The sequence below is a fragment of the Mesoplodon densirostris genome, chromosome 13, assembly GCF_025265405.1.
Source record: "Mesoplodon densirostris isolate mMesDen1 chromosome 13, mMesDen1 primary haplotype, whole genome shotgun sequence".
NCBI classification, from domain to species: domain Eukaryota; kingdom Metazoa; phylum Chordata; class Mammalia; order Artiodactyla; family Ziphiidae; genus Mesoplodon; species Mesoplodon densirostris.
In genome coordinates this window covers 1,098,237-1,124,951 of record NC_082673.1, presented here as the reverse complement: position 1 = coordinate 1,124,951, position 26,715 = coordinate 1,098,237, and the positions used below count along the sequence as shown (strand labels likewise).

Below are 26,715 nucleotides of genomic sequence, written 5' to 3'. Positions count from 1 at the left end.
GGCGGGGGCAGGGGTGCTGCAGGGCCCTGGCGGCCTCTCCGCCTGTTGGGTGGAGGCCCGCTAGGTAAAGCCTTCGTGTTACAATCGCACAGGTGGCTTTTAACCAGGAAGCAGACTCCTCATTGAATGCCAGCTTTCTTTTATAAATGGACTTTCGGGTCAAAAAATGCTTTCCCAGAATGCAGTGCTACGTATTTACATAGAATTTCTATACCTTTTTAGGGGGTCCCCAAAGATGAAGTGTTAGCAAATCGATTGCTTCATTTTCTAATGAAACACGTTTTTCATCAAAAAAGAGCTGTGTTTCGACATAACCTTGAAATTATAAAGACGCTTGTTGAGTGCTGGAAGGATTGTTTATCCATCCCTTACAGGTATAAATTTACTAGATTTTGCAATATCGTTTAAAGATCTTTTACACCTAGCATGTTGTGCGCGTTGATTACAGTGAAAATTACTTGAACGGGTAGAAGGAGGAATGTGATCCGAAGTGGAATCTCCAGGTAAGGTGGAACATTGCCACTAATAATGCAGGCTCCGCGTTCCTTAGCAGAAGCACCTCTGGGCGGCCGTCGTCTGCAGGTGTGGGGTTTGCCCCGCCCTTCACTGCCCCCCAGGGGTGATTCCTGCCGGGCACAACCTGGGGCAAACTAAAACTGCCGGAAGGTTTTACTGTCAACCGAGGGGGGATTAGGACCAGTAATTAGATTGTAAGAAACGTAGCAGTGCCTGTGTTACAAAGGCAGAGTAACCTGGGTGTGAACAAAGAGGGCGGGAAAAGGAGAAGTATTTCTTACCCTGAAAATCAGCCATAGAAAGTTTTATGTTTGTCTTCCGGCTTCTTATGTATGACAAGTTATACTGTTCCTTTATGCTCACGTTTCAGATTAATGTTTGAAAAGTTTTCCAGTAAAGATCCTAATTCTAAAGACAATTCCATAGGAATTCAATTATTAGGCATTGTAATGGCCAATGACTTGCCTCCATACGACCCAAAATGTGGCATAGAAAGTATAAAGTAAGTATGATGTTTTCGGTTTGTTTCTTTTTTTGGTTAGAGTGTACCTGAATCGGACTGGAGACTGGAATATTGTTTAATGTTGATAAATTTAAGGACTAGGACCCATGTTAAAAATATTTCAAAGAAATACATTAGTGGAGTGAATGAGGGAAGTGAGTTTTTAAAAATTAGTGTCATTTTTTCACGTAGTTTTGGCAGACAAAGTGTTAACTCTTTTTGTTATTTTCTAAAGTGACGTTTTCACCCTTCATTCCTGAAAGCAGCATGAGCTCTGGAGAGCATTCACGTCAGGGTCATGACCACGAAGCAGGTGGCTGGGCCCTGCTGCCCTTTGCTGTGTCTCTGCGACAGCTGCAGCCTCCGGCTCCTCATCACCCGGGGGGGCCACGTGGAGGGGCTTTAGCAGGACAGTCCTAACTTCACAGAGAGGAGCTGGGGTCCGTGCAGAGCCGGCTGCTTGGTCGAGTTCATGTCTGCCAACGTTTCCCGTCTCTTTGGAAGTTCTTGCTATCCCGTTGGTCCTCCAGGGTCATCCTCGGCGGCACTGGGGGCGCCGGTCGCCTGGTGTCGCGGATGGACGTGCGGCCCAACACAGGGTCAACGGGAAGTGGTTAACTTTTGGACAAGAGACTTCTCTGAGTTCACGTCCTGCTGTCATGAGTCTGGGGAGCATCCCCCCGCCCCCGAGTCTCTGCATGTCCTTCTCCTGTGGTATAGACGCCTCTAACGGGGTCAGATCTCAGGTCGCAGCTGATTTCACTGCAGGCCCTGCAGGCCAAGCCTCCACGGCCATGTCAGAGCTTTTGCGTGTCTGCACCTGGAGCTGCACAGGTGGTCTGGGCCCTGTCCAGGTGCCATTCATGTCTGGGCATGGGGAGTAAAGTCGACGCTTCTGTCAGAAAACGGGATGGGTGGTTTTATGCTTATTTATTTTCTACATTTGTCGTAGATACTTCCAACCTTTGGTCAATAACATGTCCTTTGTCAAATATAAAGAGGTGTATGCGGCAGCAGCAGAAGTTCTGGGACTTATTCTTCGATACCTTACCGGGAGAGAAAAGGTGAGTGTGCTGTGCACTTTTACATAAATACTTCTTTTTTAGTTTTGACTTGACATGGCCCTTGATACTTGTAGCCTCTACACTAGGAAACCAAAGTGGGCATTCTGGATTTATTACTATTTTACTCTCTTTCCTACTATATACAGTGCTCAGTTTTTTAAAAAGACGTGATTTTTTTTTTTTATTTCGGACTCTTGGAAACTTGGCAAAGCATGTAAAGGTGGTAACTTTCTTTCTATTGTAAAAATCAGGATATGAGTATGTAAGCAGCCTTCACTCCTCTGAACTTGGCCTCAGGAGTCCCTTTTGGAGAAGCTGCCCTGGTAGAGCCTTGCTGTGGTTCGGGCGAAGTAAACGGGTAGAGCCCTCCCTTTGTACTTTTGGACGTAATGTAGCTGTTGGGTAGGAGAGGGCTTCTCAGGGAAGGGCTCTCCATCTCTGCCCTGCCCACTCTGCACGGCTGTGAGAAGGGCCTGGTGGCGTCTCTAAGCACGGCACACATTCTCCATAAGTTATCATTAAGACGTGCGTAGAACTGTGTGGGCTGTGTATGGGAATGGCAGGCTGTAACTTACTGCCTTGTGGCTGTCCCCCGTGGCTTAGTGTGCTGGGGCCTGCAGAGCTGGCCCCCCACGGTGACAAGACGCCGGGTTGCAGCCTGCCCAGTATGGCACGCTGGACCAGTCCTCGGCCCTTTGTCACTGCTTGCAGGACTCTCTCTGCCCTCTCCTTCGCTGCCGTGTCTTCTCGCCCGGCCTCACGGCTTGAGAACTGCCTGTGCTCGTGATCCCCAGATTCCTGTCTCCAGTCCCCTCCCCTCCTGCAAGGAGCCAGGGCGAGGAGCGGCTTGGGAGAAGCCAGGGGGTCCTGAGGGCACCAAGGCCGCCCACAGTATATTGGACCCCTGGCCATTTCACCAGTAAGGCATTTATTTGGATTTAGAACATTTAGTAAAATTAAATTAAGCTAAAAGGAAATAGAATGCCCCCCCCCCCAAGAAAAGCAAACTTCACTTATAATTTATTTTCGGGACTACTAGCTATTTTTGTAAAATAAAAACGTATTCAAATTCACAATCTTGTAACGATAGGATTCTAATGTCCTTTAATGGTGGGTTTCAATTTACATAATATGCCTAATTTTCACCATGGGTGGAGCACGTTAGGGCAGAGCCCAGGCTTAATGTCTCATGACTAAAATTTCAACTTAATGGGAATGATAAACCCTCTTGTTTTACATAGTTCTTTTCTGAATATAAAATGGCATTGATTTAGTGTAGAAGTTTGGAACGCAGAATGGAACACAGAAGTAGGGGTCACTCGTGTTCTGACCACTGACCAGCCTGGCCCCTGGACCGTGGGCTCCGGTCCCAAGCACCCCTTGTGCTCCCTCGTTGTTCCGTGCCGTCAGGGTCCCGTGTTCTGTGGCTGGGCACTTGCTCCCTGGTGGGCACAGGCTCTGGGGGAGCCGGGGACCTGTGGCGGGGGAAGGCAGGCGCAGGGAGATGGGCAGGGCGCTGGTTTGACCAGAGGCGTGAACACTAAGCACCGCTGAGTCACTGGTTTTCATTCAGCTTCTCAAATGACTTACTGGCGGCGTTCTGGTGTCAGAAGGAAGTATAATCTTGATGGTTCTGATGCCTGGCGTGTGGCCACAGCCCCCGAGCCTCTGGAGGTGCCCAGTGCTCAGAGCCCCCCGGGGCCTCCACTTTGTGACGCTGTACTTAACCGAGGTTCCCACCTGGTGTGTACCTGAGACAAAGCTTAACCTTTCAGACGCTGGAGGAGTCTGTGTGTGAACTGGTGGTAAAGCAGTTGAAGCAGCATCAGCACACGGCAGAGGACAAATTTGTCGTGTGCTTGAACAGGGCCGCCCGGAACTTCCCTCCTCTTGCCGACAGGTGGGGGTCAGCGCCGCCTCCCCGCTCCTGCCTTGGCGGGGGGAACGGGGGGCGGTGGTGGGGGTCAGCGCCACCTCTGCTCACCGGCCTTGCCCGCTGCCCAGGTTCATGAGCTCCGTGCTTCTCCTGCTGCCACGGGCCCACGGCGTGATGAAGACGCTCTGCCTGGAGGTGGTGCTGTGTCGTGCAGACGAGACGGCGGACCTGTACCTGCAGTTAGAGAGCAGGGGTTTTGCGCAGCTCATGAGGCACAGGTGAGCGCGTCCTCGGGTGCAGCTGGCTCGGAAAACGTCCCTTTGCTCAGCTGTTGCCCTCCACTCACGGCACTTGTAGGGTGTCGCGAAGTGAGTGTGTGTTCCCTCTGCGTCTCCGTCTTTTCTCGTCTTGCCTGTGTGCACGTTTTTACATAGTGACGAACTGTGTCCTTGTGTCCTGATTTTCTCCATTCAGTGCTTACTAAGTATCTGCTGTGTATAGAGCATTCAGCTGGCGCTTATTTAAGGAGGAAGACACACGAGGAAGCAGGTGTGCCCCCTGTCAGGACCCAGGCTGCACTTAACCCCCTGCTTGACATGCCAGTGCCTGACTAGCACTTGAAGTCATTTTTTAAAGTCGTAACATCCTTTCTGTTAAGCTTATTTTGTTTGACATTGCCGGGTTTTTAAAAATGAACTTTTTATTTTGGAATAATTTTATTTTTACAGGAAAGGTAAAAGATAGTACGTAGGATTCCCACACACCTTTCACCCAGGTTCCCCGTCTTACATAATCACGGTGAATTTGTCAAAACCAAGAAGTTAACATTAGTACGTTTCTGTTAACAAGACTGGACTTTATTTGGATTCAGCAGTTTCCTCACTGATGTCCTTTTTCTATTCTAGGATCCAGGCAAGATACCACGTTGTTAATTTACTTTTAATAATCTAGCTTGCGATAATTATTTTCAAGAATGTAATTTTTATGTAAGTGTAGTATTACCTATAATATCATATTTTGAAATAACAGCACAAAAAAGAAAAAGTTACCTGTCATATCTGAAAGTCTAGTAATAACAACTGTCGAATTTGTCTGTTTTTAAAAAATCCTCTTACTGTAGAGACGACGAGAGACAGAAAGTGTGTTTGGACATAATTTACAAGCTGATGGCAAGATTGAAGCCCGTGGAGCTCCGGGGACTCCTGAGCCCCGTGGCGGAGTTCCTGTCGCACCCCTCCGCTCTGTGCCGGGAGCAGATGTACAGCATCCTCATGTGGGTTTACGACAACTACCGGTGAGCTCCGCTCTGACAGTCGACGGCGCTGTCTTCGGGGGACCGTCTGGGGGCCTTCAGCAGTCTGGAACGATTAAGATGAATGATAAAGCATTTAAAAAGATGTCATTAATAAGTGAAACAAGTTTAGCGTATTGAAATATATCCTTAATTGATTTTGTGTTACCTGTGGGAAATATTCAGAGCGTGGTATTATGGGTTGAGCTGAAAGTGTAACTTGTTTCCATAGTTATCCCTTTACAGTCTGACAAGATTAAGGAAAGGGGCTGCTAGGATGTTTCCTCCTTCGGGGCTGTGACCACGCCACTCCTCGTGGGGCCTCTGCGGCCCTGTTCCCCCAGCCGCACCAAGGGCCCACGTCAGGGTGCAGGCGCCGGAGGGTGGGTGGAAGTTCGCGGGAAGAGGCAGGTTTTGTTACTTCACTTCTGGACAGTGCTCTTGGGGTTGAACAAAAGCAACAGAAGGAGCATTAATGGATTTGTCATTTTGTACTTTTCTCAGGGATCCAGAGAGTCAGGCAGATGATGACTCCCAGGAAGTATTCAAGTTGGCGAAAGACGTGTTGATCCAAGGATTGACCGACGAGAATCCTGGCCTTCAGTATGTGCCCCCTCCTGCAACAGCTGGGCTGGGCGGGCACACTCAGGGGGTCTCTTTCTTGGCCAGTGTGGGGTCTTTCAGAGGTGTTGGAAGCACATTTGCAGTATCAGCGTTTTCTCTGCCTCTTGCTTCCATAATGTGTAATAAAAATGTATTTCAAATCACATTAAGACCTAAAAATCCTGACACGTTACTTTAACATAAAAGCCTTGAAAAAGTGGCATGGGTTCACACTCTCTCTGCTGTGCTGTGACGTACAGCATTTCAAGATGAGAAATCTGGAATAAAAAGTGGGTTATTGTTTCCCGTTTAACCCAGAGTGAGATCTCACTATACGTATCAGTATGGGATGACATGTTTGAAACCTTAGAAATTGGAGGATGCTACAGTGTAATCACACGTGGAGAGAGAAGGACAGTTGTTCTCCCTGAGGGCTAATTACATTACATTGCATAAGGAGCAGTGTAGACCTTTTCGTATGATTCTGTGTATCAACTAGCTTTTAACTGTGCTGGAATTTTTAATTCATTAAGCTTCTAAAAATTTTATTTGGATTTCTTAAACCTTCACAAATTATAAAGCCTAATCTGGTTTTTAACCAGAATGGTTTGAATATTTTATATTCATATTATGTTTTGAATATTCTATGGCACTAACTTTTGGAGTGAACTGTCTTATTAGCCAGGCAGTGAAGGACTATGTATGTAATCTCTTTCAGTGTTTTCTCCGTTTCACAATATCTAATGTTGTATTCTCATCTTTGAGAACTTCCCAGGTAAGAGAGATGAGAATAACATCACCTAGTTTCTCACCTCTTGGCTAAATAATGCTAACATTTTGGAAGATTTCTCCCCTTCAGCACATACATTGTTTGTAAGTCAGCTTACTCTGTTGACACAGTTTTGCGTATGGTTGCCCTGCGTTGAGCTCTGGGCGGGGGAGGAGATGCCTTCCCTGCCGGGCACACGTACAGGCCTCCTTCTCTTCTTTCCTCTCTGCCCTTCAGATTAATGATTCGGAACTTCTGGAGCCACGAAACTAGGTTGCCGTCAAACACCTTGGACCGCTTGCTGGCCCTAAATTCCTTATATTCTCCTAAGATAGAAGTGCACTTCTTAAGTTTAGCAACAGATTTTCTGCTTGAAATGACCAGCATGAGCCCCGACTTCCGCAGTCCCGTGTTTGAGCACCCTCTGTCGGAGTGTGAGTTTCAGGTGAGCTCTCTCCCCTGTGATCTGAGCTTTCCCTGCCAGTTGCTCAGCAGACATTGTCCACTAGTGTTAAACGCCTTTCTTTTTTCTTTAATTGAGGTATAAATGATGTATAGCATTGGATTAGTTTCAGGTGTACGAGGTAATGATTCGGTATTTGTATGTATTACAAAGTCACCACCACAATAAATCCAGTTAACATCCGTCACCTCCCAGTTACACATTTTCTTCCTGTGATGAGAACTTGCAAGCTCTACTCTCAGCAGCTTTCAAATACACAGCACAGGGTTGTTAACAGTAGTCACCATGTGTACACTGCACCCCAGGACTTCCTTCTTTTATAACTGCAGGTTTGTATCTGTTGACCTCCTTTACCCATTTCTCCCACCCCCTACCCCTCGCCACCACCAGTCTGTTCTCTGTTTCTATAAGCATGGTTTGGTTTTTGTTCCAGATTCTACATATGAATAAGACCACACAGTATTTGTCTTTCTCTCTGACTTATTTCATGTAGCCTTCAAGGTCCATCCATGTTGGTGGCAAATGGCAGGATGTCATTGTTTTTCAGGGCTGAGCAGTATTCCATTGTGTGTGTGTGTGTACGTACACCACATCTTTATCCATTCATCTGTTGATGGACCCTTAGGTTGTTCCTATGTCTAGGCTATTGAAAATAGTGCTGCTATGAACATTAGGGTGCATATATCTTTTTTTTTTTTTTTTTTTTTGCGGTACGCAGGCCTCTCACTGTTGTGGCCTGTCCCGTTGCGGAGCACAGGCTCTAGACGCGCAGGCTCAGCGGCCATGGCTCACAGGCCTAGCCGCTCCGTGGCATGATGGGATCCTCCCAGACTGGGGCACAAACCCGTGTCCCCTGCATCAGCAGGCAGACTCTCAACCACTGTGCCACCAGGGAAGCCCCAGACTTGAAAGTTTTTCAACCAGGGAAGCCCTTTTTTTTTTTTTTTTTTTGCTGCGTTGGGTCTTTGTTGCTGCGCGTGGGCTTTCTCTAGTTGCAGTGAGCGGGGGGCTACTGTTCGTTGTGGTGCACGGGCTTCTCGTTGTGGTGGTTTCTCTTGTTGCAGAGCACGGGCTCTAGGCCCACGGGCTTCAGTAGTTGTGGTGCGCGGGCTCAGTAGCTGTGGCTTGTGGGCTTAGTTGCTCCGCGGCATGTGGGATCTTCCTGGACCAGGGCTCAAACCCGTGTTCCCTGCACTGGCCGGCAGATTCTTAACCACTGTGCCACCAGGGAAGTCCCAGGGTGCCTGTATCTTTTCAAATTAGTGTTGTCGTTCTCTTTGGATAAATACTCAGGTGTGGAATTGCTGGATCGTATGGTAGTTATATTTTTAGTTTCCTGAGGAACCTCCATGCTGTTTTCCACAGTGGCTGCACCAGCTTACAGCCCCAACAGCAGTGCACAGGGCCCCCTTCTGATGGCAGCCATCCCGACAGGTGCGAGGTGATGTCTCGCTGTGGTTTGGTCGGCGTTTCCCTGACGACCAGTGTGCTGGCTTCCTGATTTTATTTGGAATCCATGCACATTCTTCCCGAGACGCCTGCCTGTGCGTCACCCTGCACGCGGCGCACACTCGTCCGCATAGCCTCCACAGAGCTGCTCCTCTCTCCCCTCCCGCCACCCCCGTAGATGCCCGTTGGCACTTCGGCCCAGCAGCTCCGGTGGCGATTTGCACGTTGACTCAGAGCTCCTGGAGCAGAGCCCGCCCTGCCGCCCCCCGTGTCCCCAGCGCCTGGCGGTCTGGGCGCCGGGTGGGGGCTGGGTGCTCAGAGGAGCTGAGGCGTTTCCTGAGCCTCTGGATGCAGAATGTGGAGGCGTAGAAAAGGGTTTTTTCCTCCCCAGTACGGATGGGCTTGTGTAGTTGGCAGATAACTGTTCCGTTAAAACTCAGTTTGAAAAGGTTCTTCAGCTACTTCTCACAGAGACACACGAAGTTATCGTACGTATGTGCTGATGGGACCATTCGATTTTAGATAAAACATGTGAGTGTTGCTGAGAAGGGCCACCGCTTCACCTGAAACTCTCGTGTGCAGGAGTATTCTGTTGACCCCGACTGGCGCTGTCGGAGCGCCGTCCTCACCCCGATGTTCCTCGAGACCCAGGCCTCCCAGACGCAGGACGGGCCCCTCTCGGCTCGGCGGGCGCGGGCCGGGCAGGTCCGGGCCACCCAGCAGCAGCTCGACTTCACACCCACACAGAGTGCAGGTAACGCGTCTGCCGCGGGGCGCCAGCTGTCGGGGCAGCACGCCCCCCCCCCAGAAGGCGTGAAGGAGGGGGGGGCGCTGAGTTCCTGGAGGGCAGACTCGGGGGGCGGGCGGGGGCAGGAGTCCCGTGGGGACAGTCCTGGGGGTGGAGGTGGGGACGGCCGCTCAGGTAGCAGGCACGCGGGGCGCTTAGAAGCGTGGAGTCCGATGGGCGTCCTGTGTCCACCGCAGCGAAGAAAGGGAAGAAAAGGGTTATTTCTGATTGGAGCAAGCAGGGAAAGTCTTAGTACGCGTATGTCTTGGTTTCGTTTAGTGCATCACGTTTAAACCCCTTGTTACCTCAGAAGCAAAGCAGAGCTAAACCAAATTCATCTACTGTGTTTGTAGTTTCTTTCTCAAATGAGTCAGCTGTTTCCTTTGATCAGCAAAGTACAAGTTGTAGAGTGAAATCCCCAACTGGTTTTATGTAAATTCTTCAGTGCTTTTTCCTTCATGTGATGATTTCTTCACATTCTGTTGGTTCTAGAAATAGGAGTGATTTGGACAGTTAGTGTGGAACTTTTATGACACTGATGCTAGAAATCACGGACCTTAGTACCTTGTCGCAGACACAAAGTATCGTTCTTAGGAGCAGGTGACACGTCTCCCGCTTCTCACGTTGAGGACACGGGCGCCCGCCGCCCGGGTCTTCCCGCGGGGACCTGGCCGGCTCCCATCTCGGTCGCTGCTGCCAGGCGGTGGCCCCTGCTCTCGAGTGGCGTGTCCCCGCTGCCCTGACGCGCCTGTCACGCCTGTTTGCAGGGGGAAGAGGCTCCTCCCACTGGCTGACGGGGGGCAGCCTCGACCCGCTGGGGGACGGCTCGGCCCCCGCCACCGAGTCCTTGTCCTCATCCTCGTCCTTGCTGTTTGCCCACAAGAGGCCTGAGAGGTTGTGCGGGGCAGCCCCGAAGTCAGTGGGACCCGACTTCGGGAAGAAAAGGCTGGGCCTCCCAGGGGACGAGGTGGATAATGTAGCAAAAGGTAGGTGGTCGCCGAGGTGTGTTGCAACGCGCGCCTCCACGAACCTGTGGCCGTCCCCGCGTCCCGGGCCCTGCGTGGCGCCCAGCACTGTGGAAGCACGGTTCGGGGTCCAGAAAGCGGTTGAGTAAAGTGGGCTCAGCCCCGTCGCTTAGTGACTTTCTGGAAGTTTAGGGGTCACGAGAGGAGGTAGGATGGGGAGGCTGAGCCTCAGAGAGTTGAGGTCCAGGTGGGGTGGAGAGGGGTCAGGCCAGGCCTGGGTGGCGGGGAGTGAAGACACAGACGGTCAGCTCGGGGCCGGGGCGGGGGCAGGTAAGGAGGCTGACGGGGTGGGGTGGGGTCGGGTCTCTGGGAGGAGCCCCGGCTCAAGTGAGGAGCCAGCAGACAGGCCAGCCGCCCCAGACTCGTGGGAAGCGACGGCGTCTGCTGTCAGCCAGGTCTGTGGTGCGGCTTCTACAGCTCCGGTCGGCGTTTTTATTGCCCCTTTCCTTTGGGTCTCAGTCACTCTCTCTGGCTCTGCATCCCCGGCCCTCGCCCACCCCGCACCCACGCGTGGGAAGCACCTGCCCTAGCCCTGGGCTCGCCCACGTGCCTGAGCAGTTCACGCCTGAGCTGGGGTCACGTGGGCCTGTTTTCCTTTCTTGTGCAGTAATTTTTCCTGGGCATTAATGGCTATTTTCTTTCTTTTTTATTGAAGTGCAGTTGATTCACAGTGTTGCGCCAGTCTCTGCTGTACGGCACAGTGACTCGCCTACACACACAGAGATGTTCTTTTTTTATATTCTTTTCCGTTATGGTCTATCACAGGGTATTGAGTGTATGACTATTTTCTTTTTCTTTTTTTACTTCTACCAACTTTATTTGCCAGGTGTCAGCCATTCAGGTTTCTAAACGAACAGACTTCTTTTCATATTTATATTTTTATAATTATGAAATATTTCAGATATAGACAAAATAAAAATAATATATTTGACATCCCTGTACCCACAGCCAGGCTTTACCAAATTAAACTTTTGCCATAATTATTTCAGTTAAAAAAAAACCCCTAAACAAAAACTGTCCCAAATTGTATTTCACTCCCCTCTATAACCTTCCCAGAGGTAATCTTCAATCCTGAATTTTGTGTAGATCATTTCCACAGTTAATTTATGTACTTTTATTCATAACTTATATTCATAAAAATAGTAAGGCATTGCTCTGCATGCTTTATAAAATATTATAAAATGTTTCTATTTTCTACATGCACATTTTTTGTTTAATATTGTTTATCCATATTGATACACATGGCACAAGTTTATTTTAAATCATTGCATAGGATTCAGTAGAATGAATATACAAGAGACTGTCAATATTCTGTTTATGGACATTTAGGGCTTTTTTTTTTCTTTTCTTTTTTTCCCCTTTCCTTTTTTTTTCTTTTCTTTTTTTTTTTTTTTTTTTTTTCTTCTTTTAGCTCATTATTTCAAACAAAGTTACAGGAGCAGCTTCTTGTGTACATGACTATTTTCTTTAGATGTTTGGCTTTCTACATATTTGTCCCCTAGTTTCCCCTGAGTTGCACAGCTGTTGTCTATGTGAAATCTCCCTTGAGCCTCCGAGTGCTGCATCCAGGCTGCTAGCCCCGGACTGTCCTTCCTCGATCTGGTCCTCCTTTCTGGGGGGCACCTCCCTGGAGACCTTCCAGGGTAGGGGTCACCGCGGCGGCTCTTGTGACGCGATGCTAGTCACTGCTTTGCAGGCACTGGTGCTTGTGGGGACAGAGCTCTGGGCTCTGAGGAACCTGGTGTGGCCTCGTCATGGTCCTTTGTGAGAACAGGGTCTTTACTCTGCGGATGCTCTTAGGATCTTCTCTTTAAGACCAGTTTTAGGAAACGTCACAAAAAGGTCCTTAGGTGCAGGTCTGTTTTAGTCCATTTTCCTGGGCTTAAGGAAGGCCCTTTCAGGCTGCTAACTCCTGTTTTCCGGTTCTGGAATATTTTTGCTTGGGTGATTTTTTTTGTTTGTTTGTTTTGTTTTTCATTGCTCTAGACATTTTATTTTATTTATTTAAAAAAAAAATTTATTCAAGTATAGTTGATTTACAACGTTGCGTTAATTTCTACTGTACAGCAAAGTGATTCAGTTACGCATATATATGTATATACGTTGTTTTTCATGTTCTTTTCCATTAGGAAAAGGGTTCCCTCCTCTTCCGTGGATGATTTTGATGATGAGTTCCAAGTGTCAGTTTTCTCTTTTTGGGATTCTGTTTGACTATCAGATCTAATGGATTATCCTTCTAATTTTCTGTTTTTAGCCTTTTTAAAAAATATATTTTATTTATTTAGTTGGTTTATTTTAAAATTTTGGCCGCGTTGGGTCTTAGTTGTGGCACGTGGGACGTTGAGGCACGCGGGATCTCTTGTTGAGGCGCGTGGGCTCACTAGCTGCAGCGCATGGGCTTAGTTGCCCCCACCCCCCCTGGCATGTGGGATCTTAGCTCCCCGACCAGGGATCGAACCCGCTTCCCCTGCCTTGGAAGGTGGATTTTTACCACTGGACCACCAGGGAAGTCCCTATTTTTACTCTTTTTGTTCTCTATTCTGGGACATGTCTTTAGCCTTATCTTCTAACCTATGCTTTCAAGTGATGACATCCTGTTTTTAGTTTCCATGAGCCTTTTTGGTCTCTGAACATCCCATCCGTCCACTGTTGCAATATCTACTCTACTCTTTCTGATAAGTGATCATTTTTTGAATTTCTTTCCTAGACGGCCTGCTTTCAGCTTTTGCTGTTTTGCTGTAGTTTGGTTTTGTTTTTCCTACTTGAAGCTTTCCTCAAGCGACTGGTGACTTTCGGATTTTTGCTGTGTTCCAGCCAGGGCGATAAACAGTGTCTGGAGTGGTAGCTGCATGTTGGGTGTGTGCTGACTGGCCTCCACCATGGCACAGAAGCCCCCCTTTTGTGCTGGTTGGTCCCCTAGAGGCCAGATCTCCACCCTCCTGCCTGCAGGCCTGGTGCCGGGGTGGCCCTGGGTTCCAGCAGTCCTCACGACCCCCAGGGTTTCTGCCCCAGCCTTGCGTCCCCGAGCCCCCTCCGCTGTCCCCGGGTGCTGTCTGGCCTCTGCCGGTTCTCTCCGCACGGCTCTCGGTCGGCACCGAGGCGGCACAACTTTCTGTTCGCCAGCTTCGCGAAGTGGTCAGCGGTTTCCTGTGCGGGCTTTGTTTTGAGAACAAAACTAAGGGGAGGTAAAAGATGGAGCTCAGAGACAGCCTCGCTTTTGTGTCAGGGATTCTGGGGAGGAGGACAAAGTCTGCCGCGAATAACCAGCCTGTTTTCTGTTCTTCAGGTCCAGACAGTCGGGCCGAAATACTGCGATTACGCAGACGGTTTCTAAAGGACCGAGAAAAACTGAGTTTGATTTATGCCAGGAAAGGTGTGGCTGAGCAAAAGCGAGAGAAGGTTTGTGTCTGTTTCTAGCATTTGATCAGAAATAGCTGTTTTCTGTCAGAGGACGTGTGCCAAGGACACAGGCTCCCTGTCGGTCTAGAGCCTGACTGTGGTAGCAGCCCGCCGGGGGTCCCCTGAGCTGTTCCGGTCCGCCCTCCCCTCAGGGGCTGCTCTCTCTGGACAGACGGGCTTTCTCCACGTGGTGGAGACGGGACCGCCCGTCCCCCTGGGGTCCCACCTCCCAGCTTCAGCCCCTCTCGGCGCCGAGGCCGGAGCCCTGACCCAGCTCGGGACCAGCAAGCCGTTGTGAGCAGGGGGTACGCTGCTGGAGGTGCCACGGGGGTGGGCGAGGAGAACGGCCAGGGCTGAGCTGCCTGCTGCAGCCACACGTGTGGCATGAACCGGTGGCTGGACGTTCCTCAAAATGTGGACGTGACAGGAGAGTTTGTGTAGCCCTGGCTCCAGTGCGAGATACGGATCAGTGATGATGACCAGCTGTTACAGGGCCAGATTGTGAGTGAAAGCCCTGTCTTGTTCTAACTCAGCTTAAATCCTCAGCCACTCAGCTTTCAAATTTGAGCGTGGGGTGGTCGAACGGTTCCCCTGGATCTCCTGTGGAAAGAAAACATGCTTTCGCCTCCCTCTCATCCCTGTAACTGTGGCAACCAGCACAACTAATGCAACACTTCAGGCCTGTCGCCAGCCCCATTCCACTGGAGGCATTTGAGCTGCGAGCCCCTCGTTCAGCCTGAATCCTGCCTGGGCTTCCGGGGAGCCAGGAGCGGGCTTGGGGGCATAGGCACCGGGCTGACCCTCGAGGGTCTCAGGGAGAGGGCGGGGATGGCCCGCGCTCCCTGTTGGGCGCGCTCGCCAGCTGGGGGTGCTGGGGGCGTGTCACCTGAGTGCTTGCTGGCAGAGCTGTGGTCTGGTGCGTACAGCAGACAGAAAGCAGGGCAGCGCCGGAAACTAAACAGGAGATGAGCACGCTGGGGAGCCTGTTAAAAGAGGCTGGGGTGGGGGGCTCCGCAGAGATGGTCCCTGCGGAGGGAGCGGCTGCAGAGGTACGTTCCCGGCAGCGCCACACGGGCCCCGCGTGGGGAGAGCAGGGCCGGCGGGGTGGGGCTCGTTGCGAGGTTTGTCCTAAGAGCAATGGTCTGGAAACACAGCCTCTCGTTTATGGCTTTAAAAAGTTTTAAATCAAGTTCTCTGATTTCAGAGAAACTCAGGTTTCTTTGTAATAAATATTTAAATGATCTTCACTGCTCATCTGACAGTGGTTTTTGTTCTGGATTTATCATAGCCAGACTGGTAAAGCGTAGTGACTAAACCGTCTTGGTTAGAAATTGTCATCGATTCACTTTTTTTTTTGAAAGAGATTTTTGGATGAGGACCATTTTTAAAGTCTTTATTGAATTCGTTACAATATTGCTTCTGTTTTCTGTTTTGGTTTTTTGGCCACGAGGCATGTGGCACCAGGGATCGAACCCGCACCCCCTGCATTGGAAGGCAAAGTCTTAACCGCTGGACCACCAGGGAAGTCCCTGATTCACTCTTCTGTCAGCGGTGGGCGCTGAGTGTCATAGCTCACACGCCGCTGGTGCCTTAACTGAGAATTCTAATCCTCCTCCGCTGCTAACGACCATAGGAGATGAAGAGTGAGTTAAAAATGAAGCACGAGGCCCACGTCGTCCTGTACAGAAGTTACCGTCGTGGAGACCTTCCTGACATCCAGATTCCGCACAGCAGCCTGATCACCCCCTTGCAGGCTGTGGCCCAGGTCGGTGCTGGAACCTGCCTCGTGCTCGCAGGGCTGCCTCTGTGCAGGGCAGGGGTGCTGATCTGTCCCACTCGGGGGCTCAGTGAAGGGCCTCGCCCCGAGTCGTGGCTGTGCGGCTTCCTGGCTCCGTGAGACCCTGACACGGGACCATCGAGACACTTCGCTCTGGGCCCAGTGTCTCCGTGTGCCAGTCACACACTGAGTCTGTTTTTCTCACCAGTACTGTCAGTGGGAATGAAACAGTGTGTAAGTTGCTAAGTCACTTAAATCACTTAAATTGATTATACAAAGTCCTCTTTTGGGGGAGGATCAAGAGGGTGTCCGTGGGATCAGTGTCCTTCTCTGGTAATTCGCTTGTTAGCCGAGGACTGGGGATATTTTTCTCAGTCATTAGGGGATAAGTGTATTGGGAGTGAATGAAGTTTTCTCGCTGAATTCGCTGACAGAAACAGGATATTTATCCCTTGAAAGTCTGATTAAGGTTTCTTTGGCTTTAATTGAAGTCATGTTTAAAATCGAAGGGTATCACGTACATCATGTAATATATGATTATGCTAGGTACTGAAACATGATGCCTTATGTTTTATTGCACTTAAGTGGCAGTCCTAATGTTGATTATAGTAATAGATTATGTCTGTGTAGCCCATTACCGCTTGGTAAGATTTTTGTTTAAATAATTATAGAGTGACAGGAATTTGCAGAAATAGCCCAAGTCCTGTGTCCCCTCCCCCAGCTTCCCTCCGTGGGGACGGCTCACATCACCGGAGCACCTGAGCCAGCCCCCCGTGTGGTGACCGGATCGCGGACGCGCGGGTCCCACCACGTCCCATGCGGCACTGTTGTGTGTGTGTGTGTGAGGTTCTGGGCCTCTTGTCCCACGTGCAGATTCACGTGTAGAGGAAGGAATTTGTACACAAGAGTCAGTGGGTATAGACGTGGAAGCCCCCTGACAGACTAAGTGGACCCCACGTAGCAGAGTGAGAGGCCCACCTGGCAGTAACCATCTCTGTGAAGTGTAGCAACGGGCGATATTTATAAATTTATTTTCTTCTTGTTTCCTGATGCGTATTTTCTAAAATTTTATATAAGAACCATTATGTCTTTTTATAAGACAAATACATTACCTAAAATAGAGTAATGAACAACATAAAGAAAAATCAAATTATAGTTTTATTCAGACACAGCTTTTATCAAACAAAATAATTTAAAATTTTTATTTATTCTTGCTTTCGTGCCTTCATTTTAAAAATGTAGACGCTGCCTGTTGGGAGCCGTTCTCAGCACTGGGGTCTGTGCCCGGGGACAGCGGGAGGGACGGGCTATGTCCATCAGCCTGGCCACCCACCACGCGGGACGGAGGCGGCTCCTGCTGACGCCAAGGGATTAAATGGCCACGGTGACGGGGCTCTGGCCTGTCGTCTAAGCTCAGGGCCGTTTTCCAATGTCTCCAGGCTGCTGTCAGTCCCCAGGGACGGCCCTGTGTCCCCCTGGCCCGGGGCAGGGACCCGCAGGTCCAGACTCACGCAGGACTTGAGCCAGCTTCTGAGTCTGTACTCTGGGTCCAGAATCCGTGCCATCGTGCCTTTTATAAGATGTGTCAAACAGATGTGTTGGGTTAAGTTCCGAATCCTCCCCGTCGATGACTGCGGCTGTCGGCGTGGAGTCGGGACGTGCCGTGGCCGTGTGGGCAGCAGTTTGTGTGTTCGGGTTCGGCTCCAGTGCTGTGGGTGAGTCACCCGGGTCTGTCCTCCTCCGGAATGTCCTACAGAGGGATCCGCTCATCGCGAAGCAGCTCTTCAGCAGCCTGTGCTCCGGGATCCTGAAGGAGATGGACAAGCACAGGACTGAGTCTGAGAGGCGTGGCGCCACCCAGAAGCTGCTGCAGGACTTCACTCACTTGCTCAGCACCACCTTCCTCTTCTTCCCGCCGTTCGTGTCCTGTATCCAGGTGAGGCCCCATGTGCACTGTCTCCCACCCTTCACACGCCGGCATCTAGCGACTCCGTTGGCTTCTTAGTTGAAACGAGGGTTTTAACAGAGCAGATGTCCTGTGATGGGGCCGCTTCTTCCCAGATGGTTAGACGCAATTTATTTGTATTAAAAAAAAAAACATATGATGGAGTAATGAAATCAAACTTGATATAAAATTGTTCAGGTCTTGAACCAGCCAGTCCCCTCAGTGTTCTGCTCACACCTGCGTGTCGTGCGGCGCCCAGTCCTCCTGCTGGCCTCTGGGGACGTGGGTGCAGCCCGTGCCTGGCTGTGGGCAGGGCACAGAGGCACAGGCGGGCTCGGGCCAGGTGGTAAACAGGCAGAGGCGGAGGTGCACGAGGGCCAAGTGATGCAGAAGCCCGGGGTGGTGCAGGCTGAGGAGAGGCAGGCCGGCAGGCCGCCTCTCGGCCCGGGTAGGCTGTGCACCGTCACGGGCTCTGCGAGGCCGCCCTCAGAGAAGGCTTTGAAGGCTGTGCTCTTCGAGCAGAGAACTAGTGTAGACGGACTTTTGTAAGCACTAAACACACTGGAAGATTACTCTTTCACGTAAGAAATGTTTTCTTTGCCGTTCAAACCATGGATCGTTACAAAAGTCCCAAATAGAAAATCCTTTGGATTCATTTCAGTATTTTTGTAACTAGTTACCTCCCTGGAGTAATTTAAAAATTACATTCTTTAGTGTTATTTATCAGTAGCTTTGGTTTGCAAACTGATTGGGTAATAATTCCTGGAGATGAAGTACTTAGTATTCTTACTTTGTAATTTTTAGATGTAGCGTGAAACTGTTGATACAGTTTCTTTTTATATACTCTATTTTTATTTTTATTGTTATTTTTATTTTTATTTTTTTATTTTATTTTTTTTTTTTTGCGGTATGCGGGCCTCTCACTGTTGTGGCCTCCCCCGTTGCGGAGCACCGGCTCCGGACGCGCAGGCTCCGGACGCGCAGGCTCAGCGGCCATGGCTCACGGGCCCAGCCGCTCCGCGGCATATGGGATCCTCCCAGACCGGGGCACGAATCCGTATCCCCTGCATCGGCAGGCGGACTCTCAACCACTTGCGCCACCAGGGAGGCCCTATACTCTATTTTTATTGGTTTATAATTTACTAGTAGAATTCCTCCATTGGTTTTCTCCTGGTGATGCCAAAGACAAGGCTTGAGAAATTATATTGAATCAGCCAGTATTTCAAAATAAGTTTCTCTTTACATTTTATCCCGAAGCGATTTTGTTTTTTAAAGATTTAATTTTATTTATTTTTGGCTGCGTTGGGTCTTCGTCGTTGCGCGCGGGCTTTCTCAGGTTGTGGCGAGTGGGGAGCTACTCTTGGTTGAGGTGCGCGGGCTTCTCATTGTGGTGGTTTCTCTTGTGGAGCACGGGCTCTAGGTGCGTGGGCTTCAGTAGTTGTGGCACATGGGCTCAGTAGTTGTGGTGTGCGGGCTCAGTAGTTGTGGCGTGTAGGCTCTAGAGGCAGGCTCAGTAGTTGTGGTGCGCGGGCTTCTCATTGCAGTAGCTTCTCTTGTTGCGGAGCCCAGGCTGTAGGCGTGCAGGCTTCAGTAGTTGCAGCACGCAGGCCCTGGAGCACACAGGCTTCAGTAGTTGTGGCTCACGGGCTCTAGAGCGCAGGCTGAGTAGTTGTGGCGCATGGGCTTAGTTGCTCCGCGGCACGTGGGATCCTCCCGGACCAGGGCTCGAACCCGTGTCCCCTGCATTGGCAGGCGGATTCTTAACCACTGCGCCAGCAGGGGAGTCCTGCTATGTTGTTAATGGAAATAGAATTTTATTTGGATTTTCTTTCCTGTACCACTAGTTCCTGCTAAGAGTGACAAGCATTTTTGTTTGTTTGCTTGCTTTGGAGAATCTGTATTCTTCCAAGACTCCTGGTGTTGAATGCAAGTTGGCTCGGTGGTAGCCGGTCAGTCCCAGTGAGGGTTCCGGGCCCAGCAGCTTCGCAGGGCGGGAGGCAGGTGCCCTTCCAGACGTCCATGCAGACGCAGGTCTGTCGTCATGAGATGCTGTCCTAGTAGCCATACTGTTATCTCTATTGGTTTGGGGCTCACTTTCCGTTACTTTTACGTGTACAGAGCTCTCAAATTGAGAGTTACAAAGTAAAGGCCAACACGATGGTTCCCGAAGCCCTCCATTCCGTGTTGCTGAGCACGTGCGCCCCCGGCGTGGGGAGACGTGAGGGGGCTGCCGGGTAGTGGGGGTGCGCGCACCTGCTCTGCAGTGACTGGTGTGAGATCTTCGTGTCTCAGATGCTCTCCTCGTCTCTTCAGGGTACACCTTCCGGGAAACTGCGCTTGTGGTCTGGATGTACAGCCAATGCATAAAAGCCTCACTGTCCACTAGTGGCTTTGTTGCTCTAAATTAATCCTGGATTGGAAGTGTGCAGGAAGGAGGGATCATTTCCTCCTCTGAGCAAGTGGGGGAAAGCTTAACAGAATCACGCAGAGGAGCTTGTGCTTTCTTGACCACGAACGTCAGACCTTCGTGCTTAGCAGAACGAGGTCCTCGCTGGCAGAGGTGGCTGGGGAGCCGTGGGCTAGAGGGCCGCTGTGTCTGTCTTCGCAGGAGGTCAGCTGCCGACACGCCGACCTGCTGAGCCTGGACCCGGCCGTGGTCGGCAGCGCCGGCCTGGCGGGCCTGCAGCAGCCGGGGGCCATCCACCTGCTGGAGGAAGCGCTGCTGCACCTGCTACCCCAGGAGCCTCCCGCCAAGCGCGCTCGGGGCAGGCCTGGCCTCCCCGCCGCCGTCGGCAGATGGATGGAGCTCGCCAGGTACGCCCGGGCCCCGACCCCCCTGGGGCCGAGGCCGATATATCTGATACAGTTACTTCGTTTATTTGGGAAAAACAAATTCTGTTTCGGTTACGTGAGGTTTTATCATGAGAAAGCCAGTGCCTAATTCTGAGGATGCTGGATTTGGGTGAAATTTGACTGGCGCTTCTTTTCTGTAACGCTGGGTTTTAGGTCTTCGGGTTCTGGGTGTAAGAGTGGAAGTGAGAGCGGGGGCTCTTGCCTCACCGCTGTCACACGGTCGCTCCTGTCTCTGAACTGAGCGCCGTGGTGGTAGTGAGGTGCTGCGCGGGGTGCCGAGTGCGGCACAACGCGGGTTAGACCCCGCCAGCGGCGCGGGCGGCACCCTGGGCGGGAGGAAGGGCCTCTGCGGGGGCTGCTTCTGCCCGCGGGTGTCCTTACCCTCTTGGGTCTGGCGTGGCCATGGGCAGTGGTGACGCCTTGTGCGCTTGGGAGTTTCAGGGGGCAGAGTCTCGGGTCTTGGGTGTTGTCTGGATAAATGAAGCACGCAGCTTTTAAGGGCCTAAACTTTTAAACACTTTTGTTTTCTAGCTTTATTAATGCTTCCTCACACTTTTTATATTATGTTTGTGCATTCCTTTCAAACAGAATTTTTAAAAATATTTATTTATTTTTAAATGTTCATTTGGCTTTGCCAGGTCTTCGTTGTAGTGTGCGGGATCTTTAGTTGTGGCATGCGAACCCACTCTCAGTTGCGGCATGCGTGTGGGATCTAGTTCCCGGACCAGGGGTCGAACACGGGCCCCGTGTGTTGGGAGCGTGGGGTCTTTGCCACTGGACCACCAGGGAAGTCCCACATCATTGTTTTGACCACAGTACAGCATATGTCGTCCAGGGACCAGGGGCCAGTGTAGGGTGGACCTGAGGCTGGTGTGTTTTCTGAATTCCTGTAAAATGCTTGTAGCTTCGTCTCCTCTTGGACTCCTGGGCTGTGGGCTATTTTCCCACCTCCCTACCTCTGCCTCTGATTTGTTACCTTTAACTCCCCATGAGCAGGGCAGTAAGAGAGCTATAGCTATTAGATTTTTTTGGTCTAAATTTGGAGTCAGTGGGCTCTGAAAGAGAACCCATGGGGCTTTTTTGATGTAATAAACACATGTCATACCCAGGGAAGTACCAAATTCAGGAAGACTAGGAGGGAAGTGGTCCTCAGCTTGGTGGTCAGGCGACTGCAGGGTTAGGAAGAGAGGACATTTGTGTGGAGACTCAAAAGGTGGGAAGAAGTCTCTAGGGAGAAGGGAACGAACTTACTGAACACTTGAGACTACCTTAAAGGGGGAGCTTGGCTGACGGACCATCAGGTTTATGTTAACGTCAGAGATGAATGCTCTAGCCCGTATCCAGGCTGTCAGTAGAATCGAGAAGGCCATAGAACGTGGAGTAAAACGTGGCATCTCTAGGACCAGGACTAATTTACCTGTTTTGGGGTTCTTGACTACATTCCAAATGTTAGGGCTAGACAAGGATTCCAGATAGGTTACCACAGGTAAGAGCGGTGTCTCAGCCATGAATTAACACAGAACAGGCTCGTTTAATGAGTCAACTTACTCATTGTAAACCTATAATTTTCAGATTTTACTTTAAACGCGCTGTAGAATAACTTCTGCCTTCTGTACGGCTAAAGTAGTAAAACTTGATGGTAACTTCAAAATTTTTAAGATTTTATATTTTTACAAAACAAGAATAACGTATCTTTTTTGGTTAATTATAACGTATGACATCTCGATTTAATATCATTTCATTAGAGTAAAGACTTTAAAAATACTGGGGCATTTATTGATTTGGACTTTTTTTTTTTTTTTGGTTTGTTTTATAGGCTGTACAGGTCGATTGGAGAGTATGACACCCTGCGTGGTATTTTCAGCAGTGAGATAGGAACAAAGCAGGTCACACAGGATGCTTTATTAGCAGAAGCGAGAAGTGATTATTCTGAAGCTGCGCGGCTGTATAACGAGGTAAAGTTGATCTCTAGCAAGTATGTTAGTTGCTTAAACACTTTTCTCTGAATGGAAAAATTGTTAGCTTTAGAATTTAGAGCTTCAGATATTTCAGCTTTATTCCTTAGAATTTACACAAAGGTTAGTATCAGAAAATGGTTTCATAATAACCGAGTGTGAGCTAAGTATTGTTGTTACCCCTTACTCTTTTTAAGAAAACATCACTGAATAAAAGAAAGCATGTTTTACCAAGTACGATAAAATTGTAAGATGTTACTTCAGTGTCTGGTACTATTATGTAATTTCCATCTGAGTAGATTGTTTTCATTCAGTAAGTAAAAAATCTATAAAGAGGTAGGTAAGAGTTGGTTTTGGGAAGATGACTGAAGTTCAGGTTTGTGTTTGAGCTACCAGTGGCCGAGTGTGGGTGTGTAGCAGGTACATACTTGGAGTTCAGGTCTGTGGCCTGTGCGAGAGATCCAGGTGGTGGAATCTTCTGCAGTTTTCTGTAAATGTCTTATTTTCTAATTTTCTTTCTAAGAACTCTGTAAGTCGTAAATAATCTACAGTATTTACATCAAATTTTATGGGTCATTTAAAGTGTTCAGCTTATGCACCGGCTTCATTGTTAAGTTTCCCAGAGACGTGGCTCCCTCTTGGCTGGCGTTTTTTTTTTTTTTTGCGGTATGCGGGCCTCTCACTGTTGTGGCCTCTCCTGTTGCGGAGCACAGGCTCCGGACGCGCAGGCTCAGCGGCCATGGCTCACGGGCCCAGCTGCCCCTCAGCACGTGGGATCTTCCCGGACCGGGGCACGAACCCACGTCCCCTGCATCGGCAGGCGGACTCTCAACAGCTGCGCCACCAGGGAAGCCCTTGGCTGGCGTTTTTAATACTCATTTGACTATTAGATTCCACTCAAGTTACTCTGTTTTCCCTTTTTTCTCCCCTTGTCATAAATCTGAAAATGGTTGTTCTTAGTACGAATGTTACACAACCTGCAGTGCATATGTTTTCATTTGTACTGTTCCCAACTTTGTAAAATAATCTTACCAGGCCCTCAATAAACAAGAGTGGGCAGACGGTGAGCCCACGGAAGCCGAGAAGGACTTCTGGGAACTAGCATCCCTGGAGTGTTACAACCAGCTTGCCGAATGGAAATCGCTGGCGTACTGCTCCACGGCCAGTGCTGACGGTGAGGGTGCCCCAGATCTCAGCAAGATGTGGAGTGAACCCTTCTATCAGGTGTGTGGGGTCATTTCTGAGGTCACAGAAATAAATGTTTTAGATGGTCAGGTGTGCTCTCATTAGTGACTTTGTTTAGAAGTGTTTAAAAACAGGGCAGTAGTTGTGCAGCATTGGGGTATTTATACGACCTGACACACCCCAAACTGCATAATATTGTTAAACCGCTCACCGCTTTTAGCTCAACCTTTTGGAATAAGCGGAGGCCTTTGAAAATGAATGTCAGCATCCCTGGCGTGACCACCGGGAGAACAGTTCCTGTTGTGTGTGCGCGGCGTTGCAGTCTCACTGGGCCCTCCTGGCCCGTCCGCACTGCTGTCCTCGGCCGTGCCTAGAGGTCCGTCACTTTGTACCAGACGTCCAGTTGTCTTTCAGCTACAAGTAGTTGCCATTTTCTGTAGACCGTGTTCCTTTGTATTTTGTGGTTATAAAGTGAACCATTTTAGATGAACTTGTTTTAAAATTTGTAGCCTTAGGTGCTTTAACATTTGAAGCATTAAGCACCATCACTTTGGCACCTGGACCTATAAAATGACACCAGAGATGCCGTGGTGATGAGATTCTTGCTCCTCAGGAGACCTGCCTGCCACACATGATCCGCAGCAGGCTCAAGTCCCTGCTCCGTGGGGAGGGTGACCAGGCCCTGCTGACCTTCGTGGACGAGGCGGTGACCTCGGAGCTGCGGAGGGCCCTGCTCGAGCTCCGCTACAGCCAGGAGCTGAGTCTCCTCTACCTCCTGCAAGATGACGTTGACAGGGCCGAGTATTACATCAGAAACTGCATTCAGATGTTTTTGCAGGTAATATGACATCCCAGCTGGGAATGTGCCATCTCTGTGACCTTTTCTGACATCGGTAAACTCCTGGGTGAGAATCACAGCAGCAGGTTCCCCCGACCAACCACGTGACGGGCCCACCCTCCTCGCGTCCTGGTTCCCCTGAGGCCTGTGCACACCGGCCTTGGTCCTGAGGCCTTGTAACGCCTTTCTCTGTTTTAGAAAGTTCCACGTTTTGTGGCCCCTTGGGGTTTTCTTTCTCTCACTGTGGACGAGCGCCTGAGAGCAGGCCCCGCCAGCCCCGGCTCTGTGTTCTTCCTTTGGTGTCGGTTCGTTCTGTTGTTAAAGCCGTGTCTTGTGTAGAGTCTGTGAACATTTGTCGTTGCCATATATGGACGTTCACTGTCTTTATTCTACTTTTCAAATGTGTTTGAGGTTGAATAGTACACTCGAAGTTTATCAAAGAAAAATTGGCTTCTGTAGTTGGCAGTTTTACATTATAGGATGTTGTGATTTTTAAGAATTGGTGGCAAATAGAGGCAACGGTACCCGATTGTATTGCATTTATTGATTTTGTTGAACTGAAATGCAATTGAAAACCTAAATTAAACAAGAAAATTAGACCGTTTGTTAATTGCTCCCATGACCTAATTAGTAACCACTCTGAGAGGTCCTGTGTAACTGATGCGTTTATAGGGTAGCTGCTGTTTCATGTTGAGCACTGTGTTAAAATCTAATGCAGTAAATTGACTTGTAACCAATGCTCACTAACTTCTTTCCAGAATTATTCTAGTATTGATGTCCTCTTACACAGAAGTAGACTCACCAAGTTGCAGTCTGTGCAGACTTTCATAGAAATTCAGGAGTTCATCAGCTTTATTAGCAAACCAGGTAATGTTCAATTTATACCCACCTGTGTTTTCTTTTATAATCGTGGAAGAGTTTTGGCTTCTGATCTTTTTGCCCAGTGATAGTACACGTTGCTTACTGTATGGGTTAGAAACTGCCTTGAGTTTATTCTACAAATGTATATATTTGGGATTGTTGAAGTAAGTGTTTAACATGGTCAAGCGCGATTCTGGGCACTGGAGAAGCTTCCAAGGAGTAGTGGTCTGACACATGGCACCCGCGGAGGCAGAGGAAGAGGCAGGTCCAGGGCCCCTTGAGAAACTGGGGTGACAGCACCTGGCCGGCAGGACCCCGAGTTGGGTGTGGTTGGGGGAGAGGGGCTTGCAGAGGGCCGGCCTGACCCTGAGGTGCCAGAGCTTCTGTCCTGGGTGCCAGCTGCTAAGATGAGGCCGAGGGCGGCAATGCCCGGACCTGGAAGGCCTTTCTGCTGCCGACGAGTAGGTTTTATCCTGCTGCTGTTGGGAGGCCACCCAGAGTCAGAGGTAACATCTTGACTGTAAATCTGAATTTCAGTTTTGTAGGCTTTTCAGAGTACTAATAAGAATTGGTATTCAGAACTATCTACCTAGCTGTTCTCTGTTTTAAATTTGGAGAATGATGTTTCAAGTACATTATTATTAATGATGTATTATCCCAGGAGCTATGTTGATCTCTTTCCTCTATATTATCTAGTTTTTATAACAGCCTTATGAGATGTAGATCCTTTCTTCTCGATTTATAGGGCATCAGAGATTAAATAACTTGCCTAAGCTAATACATGAAGGATCCAGATTTTGAGCACAGGACTGTGATTTAAGCTGAAAGAAAACCAAAGCTTTAAACATTAGCAGTGTGAAATTTAAATTTCATGAGGATTATCATGAATCCCTTTTCCGAAGCCCTCGAGGCCAGGTCGTTTGGGGGTTATCACCGGAGACCTTGTGTGCATACTGGGTTGGGCCTTGTGTGCAGTGGCCCGTCAGCCCACAACTGATGGCTGTCCACCGCCTGGGTGGGTGTCCCCACGAGTGGCGTAAACAGACTGTAAGTTGCCCTGTGATGATTCAGATCCGATTTTGCAAACAGGAAAATTGGCTGCAACTGTGTGAAAAACATATCAGTTTTCAGTGCTTTTTAGATTTTGGAATCGTGGATGGAGGATTGTGGACCTGTGCTAAATGTAAAAATTGTGTATGTTTATTTCCTCATCTTCCCTTTATGGCCTGAAGAAATTGAGTTTTAATGCCAGAATATTTAAAATATGGTAGGTTGTTGTGAAAGATAAGACAAAACGTTTAAATTTGGACAAGAAACTTGACAGCTGCGCATTGTGAGGTGGTCTGGTCACTGAGCCGTGGACATAGTCACACTCTGATATTATTTTTAGGCAATTTGTCGTCTCACCTTCCCCTTAAGAGGCTTCTGAAAACCTGGACAAGCAGATATCCGGATGCTAAAATGGACCCCATGAGCGTCTGGGATGACATCATCACGAATCGGTGAGACGTTGAGCCTTCTGAGTTGAATGTGGATTCTCTTTTGAAGTTGCCAGAA

At 49.4% G+C, this 26,715-nt stretch overlaps 1 protein-coding gene across 4 annotated transcripts in view; it reads left to right on the top strand.

Annotated features, from left to right (window-relative positions):
• PRKDC (protein kinase, DNA-activated, catalytic subunit) overlaps nt 1–26,715 on the top strand; it is a 164,354-nt gene that overhangs the window by 95,010 nt on the left and 42,629 nt on the right. For 3 of the 4 annotated variants that reach the window (XM_060116122.1, XM_060116121.1, XM_060116120.1), the window contains exons 50-68: nt 223–374; nt 887–1,018; nt 1,971–2,082; nt 3,858–3,982; nt 4,087–4,236; nt 5,079–5,252; nt 5,754–5,852; nt 6,859–7,066; nt 9,116–9,287; nt 10,088–10,306; nt 13,632–13,744; nt 15,378–15,509; nt 17,278–17,457; nt 20,075–20,280; nt 22,136–22,274; nt 23,310–23,498; nt 24,073–24,297; nt 25,056–25,164; nt 26,549–26,660. In XM_060116122.1, coding sequence (XP_059972105.1) covers nt 223–374; nt 887–1,018; nt 1,971–2,082; nt 3,858–3,982; nt 4,087–4,236; nt 5,079–5,252; nt 5,754–5,852; nt 6,859–7,066; nt 9,116–9,287; nt 10,088–10,306; nt 13,632–13,744; nt 15,378–15,509; nt 17,278–17,457; nt 20,075–20,280; nt 22,136–22,274; nt 23,310–23,498; nt 24,073–24,297; nt 25,056–25,164; nt 26,549–26,660 — 2,948 coding nt within the window. The remainder of the gene's footprint in view (nt 1–222; nt 375–886; nt 1,019–1,970; nt 2,083–3,857; nt 3,983–4,086; nt 4,237–5,078; nt 5,253–5,753; nt 5,853–6,858; nt 7,067–9,115; nt 9,288–10,087; nt 10,307–13,631; nt 13,745–15,377; nt 15,510–17,277; nt 17,458–20,074; nt 20,281–22,135; nt 22,275–23,309; nt 23,499–24,072; nt 24,298–25,055; nt 25,165–26,548; nt 26,661–26,715) is intronic. The other variant, XM_060116123.1, reaches the window with a different exon arrangement.